The sequence below is a fragment of the Fragaria vesca genome, linkage group LG6 (assembly GCF_000184155.1).
Source record: "Fragaria vesca subsp. vesca linkage group LG6, FraVesHawaii_1.0, whole genome shotgun sequence".
In the NCBI taxonomy this organism is placed as follows: domain Eukaryota; kingdom Viridiplantae; phylum Streptophyta; class Magnoliopsida; order Rosales; family Rosaceae; genus Fragaria; species Fragaria vesca.
The window spans coordinates 33,898,499-33,911,033 of NC_020496.1; the positions used below are offsets into that span (position 1 = coordinate 33,898,499).

Sequence of the window (12,535 nt, forward strand, 5' to 3'; positions counted from 1 at the left end):
TTGGTTCTCTGTTTTGCTTACCGGTTTTTCTCTTCGTTCTCAGCAGAGATTAGCCGGAATTTCAAGAAAATGGCGAAGCGGTACCGGAGCCTGTACTTCATAGCGATTCTCGTCGCCGTGTTCGTGTCGGCACCGCCGGCCGTAGCTTTTACTGATCTGCTTGACGGTAACTTCTCGAATCTTTCTATTTCTTCTTGATTTTCTTGGAGTTTCTTCGTCGGATTTGTTGAATTTATGTACTTCGGTTAAGATATTCCTTATAGTGTTCGTAATTCTCTGTTTGATCACTAAAATTACTAGAAAATAGAAAGGTTTAAAGAAAAAAGGTAGATCGGAATCTTCAAACTTCCGGTGCCGGAGAAAAAGAGAAACAGAGTTTCGCTTTAGGTAATTTTCACAGTAGCCAAACGGAAAAGGTCACGGAAATTCTGTGTTTTTCTGGAAAGAAAATTTTGGCGGGAAAATGACCGAGTCGACCTGAGTTGACTCAGGGATCGCCGCTGACCCCGCTAAATCAGTTAGGTATACGACAAAAGTTTTTTTGCGAGACGACTTGTCGTATTTCTAGTATAGAAAGACTGTGTTCTGGACTTTCTGCGTTTATTTGAAAAGTAGCGTCTTAAATCTATCAGAAAGGAAAAGTAGCATCAGTCAATCACTCTTCAATTTCATTTATTCACATTTGATCATATAATATAAAGATCAAAGGGACAAAGACATGCTCCTTTTCATTTTCCAGAGACATGTAAATGAAATGGTTTCCATTATCTGTCGTGATAGGCAGTCTTTTGATAGGCAGGGTTTCCAAATGGTTGTCCAAATTTTGATAGGAATATTTAGAAATGTGAGGCAATTGTGAGGAATTGGTTAAACTGCTTAATAGTGGAAGGTGAAGCTTAAATGTGTTTGGCCTTACATGCACACCACCTGTTTGATAAAAGTTCCATGTGACTGAAAAAAAAATTGTGCAAAGTTTTTCAACAGTCGTAATGTAGTATATACTACTGGCTACCATATCAGTTAGATCATACATTTATTGACTTTATATATTGCTCCCTTATCAGTCGTAGCTCTTCGAGATCTTTACAAGACCCTCAACCAACCACCGCAGCTGAAGGGTTGGAGGTTGGATGGAGGGAATCCCTGCGATGAATCATGGGATGGAGTATCGTGTTTTGGCTCTTCAGTAATATACCTGTAATGCACTTGACCCTCAATCATTAAATTTCATTCTGTGCCCTTGGAGTAGTGCTGTATTACGAAGAAATAACTTCTCCTTTGATCTTAAGCAGCGAGCTCAATGGACTAAACCTCTCTGGGTATATTACTCCCGAGATCTATAATCTCTACAGTTTGAAGCAACTGTAAGTGGTTTTACTGTTTTATTTTTTATTTTTTTCCAACTTACTGTCGTACTGAAAGCATACCTGTGGCTGAATCTTTTCATCTTTCTTCTTCTTCAAGGGATATTAGTTCCAATAGCATTGGCGGTGAAATTCCCTATGTCTTACCGCCCAATGCTACTCATATGTAAGCAATATGCTTCATTCATTCAACTGTTTAATTTAAGTATTTAGTGGTTGATGACTCTGGTATATTGCGTCTGCAGAAATATGGCATACAACCATTTAATCCAGAATATTCCCCCATCCTTACCTGGCATGAAAAGTCTCCGACACTTGTGAGTTTCTATTCCCTCACCTAGCTAATATTTCTGGTTTTCATTAATGTGTTTACAGTCATGATCTCATTGTACTCAGTATCATTATTTTCTTTTTAATGCAGGAATCTAAGCCACAATTTGTTGTCTGGACCCATTGGCAATGTTTTTACTGGCCTACAGAATTTAAGAGAAATGTATGCCTATTTCACATAGTTGTTTAATGTTGTACTTGAGTGACATGAAATATGCTAGTCGGTGTGGAGTGAACTCGTCATTACTCATTATACAAAAGATGCAGTCTTTAAATGTTGCTTTGAATTTTGCTGCGAATATTTCTGTTATCATTGGATGAAAGTGAGATCTAGTTGAGAAATTAAATTACAAGTTTGGAAGATGGTCAGAAACAGCAATATGAAATGTCTTTCTTGTGATTTTGTTTCAGGGACTTGTCGTATAATAACTTTACTGGAGATCTGCCAAGTTCATTTGGATCCCTCACAAATCTCACTGGACTGTTAGTTTTCATTTTTGTTCTGGTCAACTTGCTACACTTTAGTGCATGGCATATAAAACTTGTATGTTCATTTGGTGTATCTGCAGGTACTTACAGAATAACAAATTCACTGGATCAGTTGCTTACCTTGCTGAACTTCCACTAATTGATCTGTAGGTTTTTACTTCCATTCTCTTCGCAGCGTTTTTCTTTTGCATTGATCTGTTGTTTTGATTTCTTGGCACTTTCTGTAATCAGGAATATCAAAGATAACTATTTCAGTGGTATCATCCCCAGTCATTTTCAGTCCATACCAAATTTATGGTAAGTGGTCTACTGTGGTTACTTCTCCTCTGCCTGCAGTTTAAATAAAGAAATAGACATCAAATGTTGATTTCCTTTCAGGATTGGGGGGAATAGTTTTCATCTGCCAGGGGACAACTATCCACCCTGGAATTTCCCTCTAGAAACGCAAGGAAGTATCATTGAATCGAACATCCACCCTCCTCCAGCAACTCAGTCAAGTGCCATGGAGAAGAGCAACCCCTCGACCAAATTAGGTGGACACAAGAAGAGGACGCTTGGCCCCGGAGGAATAGCTTTTATGATTGGTGGAGGAACTCTAGTCGCGTCATGTGTGGCACTTTATATTGCACATCGTATCAAGCAATCACGTGCACAGAAGCTTATAACCTTGGGGCACTGTAATAGTTCAAGCCACTCTTTCACAGTCATAACGGCTAAAGGTGAACTTTTATTTTCTTACATACTGATAATATGTCAAGTATAAATAATTCAAATTACATAGTATTCTGCTGATAGTGAAGTATATATCCCTGACTCGTAAATTGTAAATGAGCCACAGTTTGCGGACCCTATTGTAAGTCAGAAACCAAAAATCTAATTACATCTAGTATCATCTCAGGATTTAAAATAATTTTAGCTGTGATAGAAAGGTGATTGTGTACATGCTTTTAAGACATTGTTTTTAAATACATGAATATAAACAAACTTTACAAATCATGTTATAATATCTGATTAATAACACAAATGATAGATTTTTAATGAATTTGTTTTAGTTACTTCTTGTGTGGCATTATTATTACTTAATGCCTTTTAACTTTATCCCTTTAATCTGGTTATAGATAGTCCTATGAGTGCAAGAGAAGAAAGCCCACCTATACTGACTCTCAGGTCACCCATTCTACTTCCAAGGCGATTACCTCCAGTTTATCATAGCAGAGTAGAGAAAAGTAGAAAAAAAAGTTTCTCTGATAAAAGCAGATTCCCAGTGAGAATCAAACTATATACTGTGGCAGAGCTTCAGTCAGCTACGAACAGCTTTATGGAAGAAAAGTTTCTGGGCCAAGGATCACTTGGTTCTGTTTACAAAGCTGAGTTTCCTGATGGCCAAGTATAAACCTGAATTTTCCTTTAGAATTATTGTAGACACTTAGAGTAACAGTCAATTCTTTGAAATTTTATGAGAAATGTTGACTGCAATTTCTTTGTTTTAGATTTCTGTTGTCAAGAACATGAAGATGTCTGGACTATCTTTCCATGAAGAAGAAAAGTTCCTGGATCTTGTTTGGACTCTATCACGTTTGAAGCACCCAAACATCGTACCACTTCTTGGCTATTGTGTGGAGCATGGACAACACCTTCTTGTGTATGAATATGTCAGAAATATATCCCTTGATGAAGCACTTCACAGTGACGCATACAAGGCTCTGTCGTGGGGCCTTCGTCTCCAGATTGCTCTTGGTGTTGCTCAAGCTTTGGAGTAAGCTCTCTATACTGTTATCAGACAATGAATTCTGCATACTTATTAGATTTAATTGAGTCTCTTTGCAATTGGCATTTCACTTGTCAGCTATTTGCACTCCACATTGTCGCCTCCAGTTGGTCACGGCAACTTGAAGAGTGCCAATATCTTACTTGATGAAGAACTTGCTCCTCATATCTGTGACTGTGGGCTTGCTATTTTGAGGCCACTTACGAGCAATAGTCTTAAACTAAAGGTAAACTTCCAATAACTCCAGTTTTAATTTTTCAATTGAAAATAATATTGAAGATTTTCTTCTTCCTTTGCTGGCACAAAACAATAGTCATCATCTTTTTCTCTAAGCTTGTTTATATGGACACCTTGATACAAAACATTTGCTATCAAACTGCATAAGTCTAAACTGTAATTGCTTTTGGTGACAGGCTTCAGAAGATGCTATTGGTGACACTGGCTACATTGCACCTGAGCATGGCCTACCAGGATTTGATAACACAAAGAGTGACGTCTATGCCTTCGGAGTACTGCTTTTGGAGCTCTTGACAGGAAGGAAACCTTCTGATAGGTATGCATTATTCATGTCCTTTCTCCTATCTAAAAATACAATTGTCATGTTTCTTGATTCGAAAATTGTTCCTTTGTTTATGACATAGTTCAAAACCAAGGGAAGAGCAATCACTGGTGAAATGGGCTTCATTGCGGCTTCATGACTATGAGAGTCTGGAAGAGATGATCGATCCAGGCATTAGAAAGACATGTTCCTCCAAGGCTCTCTCAAATTTTGCTGATATTATCTCCCTTTGTATACAGGTAGTATTCAATTCTATAACACAGCTTAACATCTGTATAGCAAAATTTGAATTATTTGATTAGTATTTCTTAGTTGTTTAACAAGACTAAATTGTTTTTTCTGTCTCACTGAAACTTGAACAGCCAGTGAAGGAATTCCGACCACCAATGTCTGAAGTTGTGGGATCTCTAACACAACTGATGCAGAAGCTCAACATGGGGAAAGGAAATGGAGCAGATGGTACCCAAGTTGACCCCTTTGAGAGATCTTTCCGTTCAACCAACACCCGCTTCATGGGCTCACCTACATTGAGCTATTTTTCCGTTTGAAATAGCCACTACTAGTGATCAGTACAGGCACACAGCTTCATCTACTGGATTGGATGTTTGGTAATAGATGCACTCTGAATTCAGCTAGATTGTCAGAGGCTTGGTCTGTGTGACATTATACCCTTCATTTCCTTGATGTCTTAGCCTTAAGAGGTGGTATTCAATTCGAATACCAATTTACTACACAGATCCTGTCATTCTGTACATTTTACAAAGTAGTTACGAGACAGATTTTAATTCCAGTCTTTCTTAAAGGATTGGAAGATTTTGAAACAGAAATGAGAAATATTTGTTCATAGTCAAGCTTGATGGTGTTCTTTAGCATCGGTATAGCAAATGTTACTGTAACTCCCATAGAAGACTACTCCGCACTTCACTGAGAAATTTGTATCTTGTTCAAACGCAATTTCAGAGTGCAAATTGAGAGAAGAAAAAAAAAAAAAAAAAAGGAGAATTAACTGTGTGAATAACACTTGGATTCAAAACCATTTTCATGACTGACATGCTTGGCTTTGAGGTCATTGTACTTCTTCCTTATCTATGAGCATCTATACCTAAACTGAAAACTCTTCATAAGTCAGTTTGACAACTCTAATGAAAGAGGTCTTGAAACAACTACTTGGTCATGCAAAAGTCATCCAATTGAGAAAAAATTATAAATTAAGCTAAACTGCTCATTCCATATTGCAGTGACCAAGATTTCTCATATTGTTTCCAACAAACGGTACAGGCCCTATGATTTTTGAAAATGTTAACGTTGTCATTTTACAATTGTAATTGTCGAATTAGAGAACATTGTACTCTCATCAGAAGCATGTGTCGCATTGTGCATCAAGGCCTTCCTAAAGGGTTAACAGGTCTCATCCACATAAAAGGGAAGAGAGGATGCTCTCAAAAAACTTCTTCAGCCGGCCCAGATAAAACCATTTTCCTATGCAGCAACACCACTATTCAGAAGGGCATTAATCTCTCCAATTATATGAACAGGTCTTCCATCAAACATGGAGGAAAGGGTGCTCTCACAAAGCTTCTTGAGCTCACACGTTTTTGCAAGAGCCGCTTCCTGTAATTGGAACAGGAGTCAGTATTTGTTCCAAAAATTGAATTGCCAATAACAAGAGAAAGCTAGACTTTTGCTTTTCTCAAATATTTGTATTTGAAACACAAAGAACACCAATATAAAGAGAAGCAAGAGCGCGAAAAAACGATTTTTAAAGTTTTTTAATACAAAATAACTAGTATGTAAAACTCTATAGCAGAAGTAAGTTGGAGGGAGGGCCTGTGGGGGAAAGACAGAAATTGATCAGGCTCCACCCCACTTACCCCATTATATACTAGAGTAACTTTTTATCTAACCACTTGACAACATGTTGAGAAAGAACTCACCTGCTTTGGCCAGGAAGAAGACAATGAATTGTGCAGCTCCATGCGTTTGGTAGCTAATCCCTTCAAACCATCTTTCAACTTCACTTCATGATGCTTCTTTTCTTCCAATGAACTCACTAGTCTGTCTAGAAATCTGAATTAAGGTTGAAGTAAGTTCAAGTATTCTCCGTCATTACAAGAAACAGATACAAGAATCAATAGTTTTGTATATCATTTAGTTAAAGGATATAACCCAAGTACACTTATATATACATGAGCATGCTGTACAGCTAGAACAGCAACGAATATTACATTTTATATTAACTGAACAGCAGTAAACTAAAATTTAAGAGTATAAGTAAGATTGGCCAATTCCAAAATATTTTTAAAATAACCAAGTACTTGATTAGTACAAAATAAAGCTAAAATATTCTTCTCACAAAAAGTAAGCATCTGAAGGAAAAAAAAAATTGCACGCACGCAAGTCTGGTCCAAGTATATGGTATTACCTTTTGGAGTTGAGAATCATGATCAGGTCCCGTGTTTTCCTATTCGTCAGAAAAGAAATGGCCAAGGAAACATCCGACAGCATTGTCTCAATGGCATCATGAGCATATTGCTGAAGCACAAAGGGAGCAACTGACTGGACTTGATGTTGCAATGACAAAGTTTCTTCATTCTTCAACTCAACTAACCGCTGATTTAGAAATGCTTTGATCTGATAGCAGAATGATCAACAATCATCACAAGGAATATCAAGAAAAGACAATTTCACGAGCGCAAAGTAAACAAAAAAAAAAAGCAATAAACCAAAGGGATACAACCATACAACAAACTGTCATATACCTCATTCAGATCATCCAGAATCTTGTTCCTATACTCTGTTTCCAAAAGTTGGCTCCTACCTTCCTTGATTTCAGTTGTTTGAGTTGAAGTATCAAGAACAGATGTTTGATTTTCCACAACATTCGACAAATTTACATCATCAATTGTATCGACTTGAGGAGTTTCAACACTAATATCCCAAGATATATCTGACACAGAAACCTCTGGAACAAGATCAGATTGTGCAGCTTCATTTGGAGAACTCTGCAAGATCTCACTGGCATTAACCATTTCGTAAGGACCCAAACCATTACCAGCATCTTCTGCTTCTTCCACGGTACCAATATCCCAATCAATCTGAGAACTGTCCACAGAAAAATCCCAGTCAATACTGTCTGCATTAGCATCTGCATCCGCTGTCACATTGTTTGAGTCTTGAACATTCCCAGAATCAACAACTTCCAAGTCCACAGAAACATCCAATGATGGGGGATGCTCACGTAAATCTTTCAAGTTTGTTAACACGGCCAAAGATTTCTGCAATCACATGAAAAGTAATATTATTAAAATTTGTCTCAACTTTCCATCAGCTTTTTAAAGAAAATTAAACTATTCTTCATTATTTCTGATGCTTGCTTACATCCTTTTCAGTGTGAGCATATCTAACAAAGTTAGAATAATACTCCAGAGCCCTCGACACGGAATCACCATTTATCACTTCCAATATCGTGTTAAATGTGGAAGGAAGTGATTTTGCAGTCTCTAAAAGTTCCGACCTTACATTGTTTCCCTGCACAATGAACAAATTATCAATACATATCAATATTGAAACAGAAATCTATCAAACCACTTAGAAGCCAGGAGTAGAGAATTCCGAAATCAAACCTTTAATCCGAGCTCTTGGCAAGCTTCAACATACTTGGCTGCTGATAGAGCTGCAGTTCTCTTAATATCAGCTTCCTTATGCTCTAGTTCAGTTAGTTGTTGCTGAATCTTTTGCACCTGCTTTTTCTGATACGGACTTCACAACAAAACAAAAATTATTCCCACAAGCCAAAGACAGACCCCTTGACTAATCTCATCTGAAACCAATCACTTACATCTCATAGTTCACATTTTGAACCATTATCTGCGCAGCTTCGCCGAGATAAATATAATCCTTCTCGAAAGCACGAACTATCGACTCCCAAGCACCCTGCCCCCAACAAAAAGTTAACAACATTCGCATTACCATATCCACAAAAAAGTGCCTAGTACAAAAACACAAAGAGTCCAATGTCTTACAGCAGCACCGGAGAGCCGGCCGAATATATTTCGGCTTTCTGGAGCAGACTTCACCAGAATATCATATATCTGCTTGGCCTCCAAGTACCCAATCCCTGTAAATACCATTCTATTCAACCCATTGAACCCAAAACACAATAAGAAATTCACACATGAACTATGTTAAAATAAAAACAAACCATCAGGGTCTAAGGTGTGAAAATAGGGGTTGATATCTTTAGGAAGGGAAGCAAACTCCTTGGAAATCCGAGCTCTCACTGCCGCTAATCGTTTCCTCCAATCTCCCGGTATTCTTTTCCGATCAACAAGCCACTCTTCAAATTCAATACCCAAATCAAAACCATCATTATATTCCGCTCCTAATTCCCAAAATAAAAAACAAAAATTCAGTGGAAAATTGAATTGGGGTGGTTTACGTACCTCCGAGACGAGAAAAGGTGATGTCGATTGGGAGGTTCCCAATGTCGTCCGCGGTCGGCATTTTCACAGCTCTCTCTGGGATTTGTCAAGTGGGAGAGACTTGAAAGACTGAAATCAAGGCCGGGTCGGGTCGGGTTGGAGGCCCAATTTGGAGAGAGGGGCAAAACGGTCAGTGTGGGAATTTCCATTTTCATTTTGTACAAGTTTGAGTCTTTGGAAGTGTAGTAGCTCTCTCTCTCTTCTCCGACGCGAAGGTAATTCTGGGCTTGTGTTTGGGCTTTCATGGATTTCATGTATTAATCATCGATCATTATCAGTTGCTTGTTTAGGGTTTCGATTCATGAATTCTTTTTGTAATTTGTTAAAATTGGATCTGCATATTTGTGTGCTGACAATGTCTGGGTTTCATGAGTTGAGAAAATTAGGGGTATTAGGAATTTTGGGGTTGATTGGATTTAGTGGTATGTTGGTTAAAACAAGCTTGCTTTGATTGTTGTTCTTGTACTGGAATTGACTGCTAGAAAAATGGCTTGTTCTGGTCCTTTTACTTTCATAATGGGATATTTAGATTTGTCTCCCGAATGCATTAGTTTGCTGCTTCGGAAGAGTTTTCGTTACGAAATGAAATTTGGGTGCTTAGAGATATACATGTAAATGCAATGAATAGAGTCGAAAGGAAAACACTCTCAATATTCTGATTTTTGTGTATATTTGGCTGGCAGTTTCGGTGAGTAGATATATAGTGAGGCGGTTATGGATGCCTTGGACCCCGCAGAGCGTAGGTATTTGGAGGATGAGGATACTCCTATGATGAAGACAATTAAGGGTGCGACAACTGGACTGGTTACTGGAACTATTTTTGGGACCGTAGTGGCGACCTGGTATGATGTGCCTCGTGTTGAGAGAAGTGTCGCTCTTCCAGGGCTGTTAAGGACCCTGAAGATGATGGGAAACTATGGGCTGACGTTTGCTGCAATTGGGGGAGTTTACATTGGTGTGGAGCAGCTTGTGGAGCATTATAGGTCGAAGAGAGACTTTGTTAATGGAGCTGTAGGTGGTTTTGTTGCTGGGTCAACAATTCTAGGTTACAAAGGTGAAGATCCTTTTTTATCCCTAATTTTTTTTTCATTCAAACATTTAAATTCTGCTGCTATGAGTGGCTCTCTCAGCAATTGTTGCACATGTTCATGATTAAATGCTTCTGCATACATCATCTTATCAAACATTCATGTAATTCTGTTAGCCAATTAGGGAACTAGGGAAGTGCTCCCAAAAATAATATTTGTTCGCTAAACAAAAGATTTGTGCTCAATGTTTATTGTCAGAGTAAGTCGAACCTTTTCTTGAGGGGTTAATGCTCTGCATTTTCTTGACAGGTTTCATGTAGAATCTTTACAAATGGTTTAGTTTGATTTAGTGTAAACCTGACAAGATAGAATTAAGGTGTTACTTTGGCACTATGGTATCGAGAGATGAAAGTTCTTACTTGTGTCATACACTCAAAAATAGACACTTATTCTGACACTTACGCTGATCTGACAATTTTGACACTTATGCTTATTACATATTTAAAACTAATTTGATCTTGCTACTAAATATCTATTGAGATATTGATTTCCTAAATTAAAAATGGCATGTCGCTGGCAACATTTATTTGCAGCTGGCCGTTACGATGTCAGTATGTCAGCATGTCAGCTTTCAACTAGATGACAATAGAACATGACAAGTCAGTACAGTATGTTTTGTACGCACAAACCCTCGGTAATTCTTGAATATTTGAGGATGATGATGCTAGATGTATCATGCCTGTTTGGTACCTGTCCGTAACTACATGTGTTGAGGGAACAATTTCATTCATCAGCAACATGAATGATCTAGATTATCTGTTTGTTCATGTCCTACAAATGTTTGCAAAGCATAAGAACTATCTATTTTTGTGGGAGGAAAAGACTTCTGGAAGTAATCCATCTCCTGAAACCTTTAGTTGTAGTTTATGTAAATTATGCATTGTCCAATTGCCACAAGGCAGCTAGGACTACTTTATTACATGTATGCAGGATTTAATTGAACTTAGAGAATCTTTAGTAGAGATGCAGGATTTAATGGAATCTATAGGGTGTCCATCTCAGTAATTAGATCGCCAAAGATTCGGGATCCCTTAGGGAAATAAGCTTTGTTTTTTTTTTTTTTTTTTTTTTTTTATCAAGTTGTAAGCTTCACTAGATGCATAGTGTTTTATTTCATTTTGACCTTTTTTTTTCTATTTGAATACTGTTTTGTCATCAAGTCCATCTCTTAAAACATTCTTTCTGGCTGCAATGACATGTAGATGCTGTCCAATTATATTTTAAAATCTAGCGTTACCACTTGGGGTTCAACGGCTCCTTATTTTGCAAATTGTAGTAGATGGAAGCACCCTGATGGCTCATTTCACCCTTTTGACTAGTTTCCACACTCCTTACCAAATATTCAAGAGCTGATATGAGCCATTTAATGTACATTCAGCTATCATCTTGAAAGAAAAATAATGTACTTTCAGGTATCATCTCAAAGAAAATGTACTTTCAGCTAAAGGTGTCCAACACTAGTGTTTATATACTAAAATAGGGGGCTGCTGATCGTGTTCTTATCTGCTGATGAATTTGAAGAGCATTCATTGAGATCGATCAATTTCTTTTCAGTAAACAATCAAGAGGGATTAGTTTTTACAACTGTAAACTTCCTAGTGTCTGAGAATCATACTATAGAGTATTCCTGCTTACTTCCAGCCCGTGCAAAAATACCCTATAGATCTCCCATGCATGTGAAGAATTTGTACTTCATACCCAAGTATTGTTCCAGACACTGAGAATGTTTTTCATAATTGGTTGCTATTTAATTTGATTGTACAGTATTCAGATATCAGTCTATTACATGGTGATTCATGACTCCAGACTTCAGTTTTCTAAACGTGTAGGGAAATTGTACTCGTATTTCTGAAACGTATTGAATTATACTAATGACTGTGCTGTCCATTTTATAGGAAGGAGCATTCCAACTGCAATTTCTGCTGGAGCAGCCTTGGCAGTCACTTCTGCACTCATTGATGCTGGGGGCCAGACCACAAGAATTGATAACGGAAAGGAGTACTATCCTTATACCACCAAAAAAAGATCCACTGCTGATTCATAAACTCACCAATGTTTTGCTGTCGAAGGAAGGTATTGGCGAGCTAATGAAAACAGCACTTTTCTTGAATTGGCGGTATTTCTGGAGATGTAATCATACTCTTAGCTCGCTTCCTCTGCTGTTTACATTTAAGTTTTTGACCTTGAATGGATGTTTTGAATAAAATTGTTAATTTGTCATATTGTTGAAATGTTTTCATAGCATGTTGGTGGAAAGGGTATTGCAATAATTACACTGGTTCTTATTTTCATTCTTGAGAATTGGGGCTCGCTGGGTACTATTTCTGCATAGATGCAAAATAGATGGTGGTTGAAAGTTGAAACTGTGTTTTGTGAACCCAACTCTGAATACAAGAGAAATGTCCTTCTGATTCAGATTTCTGCCTCTTTAAGTTGGAAAAGGTTCAATATGAAGT

The 12,535-nt window shown here is 37.7% G+C and overlaps 3 protein-coding genes across 3 annotated transcripts; 2 read left to right on the forward strand and 1 right to left on the reverse strand.

Moving 5' to 3' along the window:
- Positions 1 to 69: 69 nt before the first annotated feature.
- On the forward strand, positions 70 to 5,058 carry LOC101302971 (protein STRUBBELIG-RECEPTOR FAMILY 2-like). The gene is made up of 16 exons (XM_004306174.1): positions 70 to 166; positions 1,065 to 1,197; positions 1,293 to 1,364; positions 1,465 to 1,530; positions 1,610 to 1,681; positions 1,786 to 1,857; positions 2,106 to 2,177; positions 2,264 to 2,329; positions 2,415 to 2,480; positions 2,562 to 2,828; positions 3,297 to 3,570; positions 3,674 to 3,939; positions 4,030 to 4,177; positions 4,365 to 4,504; positions 4,593 to 4,749; positions 4,873 to 5,058. The coding sequence occupies exons 1-16, from the start codon at positions 70 to 72 to the stop codon at positions 5,056 to 5,058; spliced, it is 2,154 nt and encodes a 717-aa protein (XP_004306222.1).
- A 642-nt stretch (positions 5,059 to 5,700) lies between these two features.
- LOC101295930 (CDK5RAP3-like protein-like) lies at positions 5,701 to 9,021 on the reverse strand. The gene is made up of 10 exons (XM_004304333.1): positions 8,953 to 9,021; positions 8,712 to 8,846; positions 8,533 to 8,627; positions 8,349 to 8,443; positions 8,134 to 8,269; positions 7,889 to 8,038; positions 7,270 to 7,785; positions 6,933 to 7,141; positions 6,445 to 6,577; positions 5,701 to 6,121 (listed from the first exon to the last, which is right to left on the reverse strand). Exons 1-10 carry the CDS (start codon positions 9,011 to 9,013, stop codon positions 5,990 to 5,992), a joined length of 1,662 nt encoding a protein of 553 aa, XP_004304381.1. The 5' UTR covers positions 9,014 to 9,021; the 3' UTR covers positions 5,701 to 5,989.
- A 158-nt stretch (positions 9,022 to 9,179) lies between these two features.
- LOC101296215 (outer envelope pore protein 16-3, chloroplastic/mitochondrial-like) lies at positions 9,180 to 12,494 on the forward strand. Its single transcript, XM_004304334.1, has 3 exons — positions 9,180 to 9,206; positions 9,675 to 10,045; positions 11,975 to 12,494. The coding sequence occupies exons 2-3, from the start codon at positions 9,706 to 9,708 to the stop codon at positions 12,121 to 12,123; spliced, it is 489 nt and encodes a 162-aa protein (XP_004304382.1). The 5' UTR covers positions 9,180 to 9,206; positions 9,675 to 9,705; the 3' UTR covers positions 12,124 to 12,494.
- Positions 12,495 to 12,535: the final 41 nt, after the last annotated feature.